Source organism: Limulus polyphemus, unplaced genomic scaffold, assembly GCF_000517525.1.
Source record: "Limulus polyphemus unplaced genomic scaffold, Limulus_polyphemus-2.1.2 Scaffold11091, whole genome shotgun sequence".
Taxonomy (NCBI): domain Eukaryota; kingdom Metazoa; phylum Arthropoda; class Merostomata; order Xiphosura; family Limulidae; genus Limulus; species Limulus polyphemus.
The window spans coordinates 8,524-15,429 of NW_013676701.1; the positions used below are offsets into that span (position 1 = coordinate 8,524).

The 6,906-nt window shown below is 36.5% G+C and overlaps 1 protein-coding gene across 1 annotated transcript in view; it reads left to right on the plus strand.

The window, feature by feature from the left end:
- The window catches only part of LOC106476642 (39S ribosomal protein L17, mitochondrial-like), a 9,048-nt gene extending 5,405 nt beyond the window's left edge, over window positions 1-3,643 (plus strand). Inside the window, exon 3 of the mRNA XM_013937285.2 lies at window positions 3,174-3,643. Within this exon, the coding sequence (XP_013792739.2) occupies window positions 3,174-3,520 (347 nt within the window). The 3' untranslated portion in view covers window positions 3,521-3,643. The remainder of the gene's footprint in view (window positions 1-3,173) is intronic.
- Window positions 3,644-6,906: the final 3,263 nt, after the last annotated feature.

A 6,906-nucleotide genomic window follows, 5' to 3' on the forward strand; every position in this document is an offset into this window, starting at 1 on the left:
CTAATTACTGCACGTTTCTTTGCAGTTCAGTATACATTTGACTTGTTTTTAATATATTATTTTAAAACAAGTAGACTGTGTGCTGTACATTTATTGTTTGAATTTATTACCAACATGTCACATGCTCCTACTGTAAAAGAATCCCAGCTCATCAATACAAAACCTGACATTGTTTAAGTTTTGTTTTGAAGAAAATTGAATTTGAGATGAATAAGGATATTTATATCAGCAGATATCATGCATAATTAAGAAGGAATTAATATTTCCGATACGGTTCTTTCCTCCACTCACAAGATTAGCTGTTCTTGTTCATTGCTGCCCTCTACATGCAAACCTTTTTTTATTACTCATGCCATAAGCCTTCCGCACCCCCTATTGAAATCAAATGATTCCAACGTGTTTCTCATGCAAATCATCATGCATCACTTCTCCACCAATAGGAGAATATACATTCATGTGAAGCATGTGTCTCCCTCTATGCACCTCTACCGAACTCTCACTTCTCGTTTTGGCAGCACTTGCACTCGGACATCTTTTTTTTTTATTGATTAGTGTTTGAGATTGAATTATTTCTCAAAGTGTTTTAATTTCTCATACTCAGTTTTTGTTGCAAGCATTCAGGTTCAATTACCCTTTTTCTAGTTGCATTTATTTCTTACTTCAAATGTTTTTGTAAACTGATACAACATGAATTCCAAAGTTCATGTCACCACTTTGGGTGTCTCCAATTGACAGGCACTTCAGGTGCTGGTGACTCGTGGAGAGATTTGTCTATGTTTAATTGCAGGGAGATTGAATGTAATGTGGGTCAACCTCTACCTCCAGACATTTCCCCCTTTTCTCCTGAACATGTGCAGGCTGACGAGGACTTTGACTGCTTGTTTCCACCTCCATACCTTTCCTAAGGATTGTGGTCGGCCTTCCACAGTTTTTAAACTTTATTTCACAGGTATGTGATGTTTTATCCCTTTTTCCCATATCTTTTGACCAGCATCCTTCATTACTGCAAGAATATACTTCCCCATCCTATTTGGTTTTCCCTCCATTCCCCGCAATTCAAGTTCATGCTGAACAATTCGTCCCTCAGTTGGGCAATGGTGTTAGTATACTTTGTCCCCACAGGCTTTAGATCAGTTTGCCATTGCATATCATAAGGCTGTCTGTCCTTATCTCGACCAACAACTGTTGGGTTTGGTTTTACATGTTTGGGGGCAGGCCCTGAATCTCCCATTAGTCTCACCCATGCCCAATTTTCCCACTCCCGTCTTACCCTCATGACTAATTTGCGGCACCTTTCCACAATCCACCTCTGAGGTTCTTCACAGAAATTCTGAGGGATTTTCTGGGGACATCCTCTCCATCGGGCAAATTTATCATATACCTTTCATCTTTTCCATTACTGCAAGGTTTTTCTCTCACCCGTCCTTACCATCTTAATTTGTTCCTTCCAGATTCGTTGACCTCCACTGTGACTGGCTTTTCCAGTTTGGGGCATTAATGTGGTCCCCCATTCCTTTACCTTACCTCCATTTGAACCTATTTCCTTGTGTTGTTTGTTTCACCTTTCCCTTAAGGCATATTTCTTTCTCCTTTTGGCCTGTGGGTGTTGACAGTTTGACTTGTTCGCCATCAATGTTATGCACACACATCATACCTATCTTCTCCTTTATTCAGATTGTTCCTTCCTTCCTTGGTGGCTCATGAAGGTAACTCCTCATTTATGCTTATTTTCCTTTCCTCTATTTCTCATCTCTATCCATATCTTGATCCGGATAGACTTCTATGTCCTGTGCATGCCCTTTGTTGTTATATTGCTCGCATGACCACCCTTTTTACCTTCACAAATTGGGTTCATTGATTGAACCAGGTGGCTTATTTCTCCATGTCTCCTTCTCACCCTACATTGTAATGTGTTACCTCTCATCCAATCTGACACCTCGCCTTTTCCCTAGCTTCTTGTTTTCGTTGGCCTTTAGAGGAAATCCTACAACCGGGTATATGGACCAACCTTAACATGTTCATCTCTCATTATTTACATCATATCGCAGTGTCAGCTTCCTCAGGTTCTCACCTTCCTCCTGTGGTTGTACTTCAGACATGCATCCTGGGTAAGTCTTTATTAATCCTTTCTTTTCATTACATGGATCTTATTCTGTGGCAAGTGGTGCCTGACCAGGTATTCTTTAACTCTAAAACCACACTGTAGTAATGCTTGGAGACGGCTTGAATGGGTAATGAAGAAAAACTTTAACATAACAGCAAATGTACAATGTTTCGACAGGGTTTTGTCATCATCAGTTGCTAGTGCTTTCCTTTCTATGGCTTCACATGCTCACCTTTGAGATGAGGCATTTCACAAGATTGTTTGTAGGTGAATAATTTTGCGATACTTGCTTCATGATTTCGCATGTCCCAGACCATACCTTCCAAGGATTTCATGGGTAAAGCAGAAGGGGGTAACTGCCCATCCCTGCCATGCTTTGATTGAATAAATCGGTAATGTTTGCTTTTCAAAATAGGGTTTTGTGATCACCCATTGTACTGTCTTGAGTGTTGACATTTCTCTGGGCTCTCCAACGCATTCTCGGCCCCCTTTTTCTTTCAGAGGAGTATGGGAGTCCTTACCACATACTAGTTCCAAACCACTAGGGTGGTTGAGCATGGAGGCATCCTGCTGGATGGGTTCCACATAAGGTGGCTATAGCCATTCAGTTCAGAGTAGGGCAGTGGTGTTCTGCTGGTGTAGGTGATGTAATATCCTCTGATTTGAGATTAACCATACAACGGAGTGAGAGGTCAAAATGCAGTTTACCCAATAGATTGGGAGCCTTCATCCTACCCTTGCATGGATGTCAGTACCACGCAGGATGTTTCTAGATTTCAAGTGAATCAGTCAACATGGATTTAGGGTTGTCTATCTTCTTCCCTCGCATGATGATTTGCATGAGAGACACATTGGAATCATTTGATTCCAATAGGGTGTTGTGGAAAGCTTGTGGCATACGTAATAAAAAAGTTTGCATATAGAGAGCAGCAATGAATGAGAATAGCTAATATTGTGAGAGGAGGGAAGTAATGTGTCAGAAATACATTTTCAGTTTATGAAAAGTATAACTTTTCTGTGTGTTTTGTAGTTATAATTTTTCTTTTTTTGCTATTTTGTTTTAAAATAGGAAATCCTTTTCCTCCCATTCCCACAAAGAAAGAAATCAATAAAAATAGCTTAACTAATATTCTTCTTGAGGAAGTAATGAAAGAAATCAGATATGCTAAAGTAGAAAAAAGGAAGGGCCAGCCAACATCTGAAGAACCTTTTCACCAAATAGTTTCATCTGTAATCCAGCAGGAAGAGAAAAGTCCTGACAGTCCAGATAATGGAACTTCACACACTTTATCTTCCAAGCAGGATGTAGATTCTGACCACTCAAATGACAAGAAGTCTGACATTTTATCACAGCTGGAACAGTTGTCCCTAGAATCTAAAGTAGAAAGTAAAAATGTAGGAACACAGAATGTATAAACTAATGATTATATAAGTTTGGTTGTCTTCTTCACTTATATTGTACAAGTAGTGAGTGTATGAAAAATGTATTTTCTGTAAATTTAAGATGAAAGTAAAGTTTGTAGTTACAGGAAACAACTTTTTTGCTGTAATTGTGTTTTGTTTTCAAGTTCTTATGGTAATTTTAACTTCAACTGGTATTTTTTCAAAGTTATATTTTGAATACTAGTATGTGGAATATGTGTCTAATAAGCATAGAAAGTAAACTGCCCTTTATAAAAATAATTTACATGATATAGTGATGTGCTGCTGCTGAAGCAAGCCAGCACATTTATATTGTAATAGCAAATTTCTGATAATTCAAAAGTGCAATTGAATTATGGGAACCTTATGGCTAGAGGAGGATGTCACAGCCTTTTTTGTGGAGAGATATTCATATGGCGAAAGCACACAACATTTTAGGGAAGGGAGCTTTTAGTTTTCTCAGTGAAAGTGAGAAACGTGCAAGAAGCTGAGCATATAATCAAGGATTTGAGGTTGATGAAGATTCACACGACAAAAGATCACAAGCTCCCAGCCAAACCTCGAAACAAATAGCTATTCTCATAAAAAAGAAGGCCAGATAAACTGGAATTATGGCAGTCCCATTTGTCAAGCCCTCCAATTTACTTTTATGCATTTGGTTTGCTTGAATGTCACCTTGGAAGTTGAGATCCATGTAGTTTATAGAATTCAAAATCATTTAGCCCATCAAAAGTAAAGATGACTTTTCATATCTATATATTTATTGAACAAAAGTTATGTTCATGAGTTAGCTTTATCAGAGCCTGAATTATTAGGTCTTAGTGTTTCAATAAAAGTATCCTCTAAGCTCAGGTTTAATTTTATTAGATTCATTTTAATCTGTCTTCTTTACCTCAAACAATAATATCGATTACAAATAATAGCTAATATAAAGTTTGGTAAATCTTAAAGAGTTTAAGTTTTGGGATCTTTTATAGAGAGTTTAATTTGATGGTTGTGAGGAGAGGGAAATCAGCTCCCATTGACTTTGGCATCAAACGTGTTTTAGTAAATAATTTTAAAATTGTTTAATTTTGTTGATTTACACCAGACAAGATGAATTTCTAAAAATGTTTATTGTAATTTTTCTTAAAGTTAAACATTAAAGGTTTAAGCTTTGGATTTCATTTGCTGAAAGATTAAATATGCTTAATTATTTGAAATACATGCTGACAAATAGTATAAATGATTAACATATAAGATCATCAATATGGCAGAAAACAGTATTTTTGGAGTAAGAAAGAATTAAGAACCTTAAGATTGTTAAAATATTTGGTGGAGGATCATTTTCAGAAAATGAGTATTCCTTTGGTGAAGAAGTGGGCACTTGATTGAACTTTAAGATTCCGTACTAAAAATTGATGCTATAAATTTAAAACTCCAGAAACTGGAGGAACTTATTATTTTGAAAAAAAAAAATTATGATGATTTACAAAACAGAAAGTTATAGTTCTGATACAGTACTTACTTCCTCTCACATAACTAGCTATTCTCATTCATTGTAGCCTTCTATATGCTAACTTTTTTTTATGCATGCCACAAGCCTTCTGTTGAAATTGAAAGATTCCAGTGTGTGTCTCATGCAAATCACCATGTGTCACTTCTCCACCAAAAGGAGCATGACATGCTCACGAAATGCATGTGACTCCCTCTATACTCTTCTACCAAACTATCACTTCTTGTTTGGCAGTGTTTGTGTTTGGAAGTGCTTCTTGTTTGTTTAAAAATTCACGTTTGGCTTAAGTTTCCTCATGAAGTGGTTTTCTTTAATTTATTTAGTTTTCATTTAGACAGTTTCTTCACTTTAAATTTTTATCAGTTAGTTCCAGTCGCATTATTATTTTTCACTGCTTGAATTTGTGGACTCTTCTTCACAGTGAATTCTGAAGTTCATGTTACCACTTTGAGGGTCACACCAATGACTAGCATTGTTTCTCAGGCCTCAGGTGCAGGCAACCCAATGTTGGATTTATTTGCGTTTATCTACTGGGAGATCGAACATTACATGAGCCAGCCTTTCTCCTTGGACCTTGTCCCAGTTCCTACCGAACAGGCAGAGCCTGTTCAGTCTGATGAGGACATGGATTGTCTATTTCCGTTAACTGATTTTGCCGTATCTTCCCATCCACCGCCTGAGGAATCAGGTTTAACTCAATCTTGTTGGATTTTGTTTCTCAGGTATGTGACATTTTATCCCTTTCTCCTATTTCGTATGAGCCACGCCCTTCCTTGTTACATGTCCAATCTTCCCATCCATTCTTGGTTTTCCTCGATCCCCTGATATTTGGACTCATGCTGATCAACTTGCCTCACAATTAAGCAATGGTATTTGCATGCATTGTCCTCCATGGGCTTCAGATCAGTTTGCACTTCATATCATTTTCCATTTTTGGACCAAAAGTTGCTAGGTTTCACATTGCCTGTTTGGGGGCTGCTTCCGAATCACCTGTCAGTCTGACTCATGCCCATTATTTTTGCCTGAATATTACCCTTACAACTCTTTTATAGTATCTTTGTTCTCCACATCTCCTCTCTGAGGCTCTCCACAGAAATCCTCCACATTAGCTCGTTTGTTGCTAAAAAAAATTGAACTTTCGATAACCCAGAGTAAAAGCAATCCAAAAGGTGTAGTTTATTTTATATGAAGACCCCACGGCCTTTTACATGCTGGATATTGTTTTGATAATATTATTGTAAAAGCTCTTCTTTGTGAATAATATAATTGAAGACAAAAAACAACAACAGTAAAATCGACACTAACCGAAATTTTGATAAGCTTTTATCAAATAACAATTGAGAATTTTAATATAGGGATCTCCATTTTGAAAGTCTTACATCAACGACATCTTTGTATTGAAATATGAAGAAAAATAATTATTTTCAGAATTGGGAAAAAACATGGGCTATAGCCTTTGTTTTTTTGTGAAAATATGATTTTTTTGGACAATAGAAAAAAATGCATTGGATATAGCCTTTGGTTTTTCGTGAAAATATGATTTTTTTTGGAAAATGTAAAAAAGTGTTTTTTTGACGCAAAATTAATAGAAAAATATCCGATAGTGCTTGCTTCGTCGGAAAACTCAAAATTGAAACATTATAGCACTGATGAAAAACATTAAGTCACTATAAAAGCTAAAAAAAATTTAACTTTCTCTAACCCAGAGTGAAAACAATCCAAAAGGTGGAGTTTATTTGATAAGAAGACGTCATGGCCTTTTATATGTTGGAATTTTGTTTGAATGATATTATTCTTAAAGCTCTATTTTGTTTATAATATAATTTAAGACAAAAAACAACAACAACAGTAAAATCGACACTAACCGAAATTTTGATAAGAGATT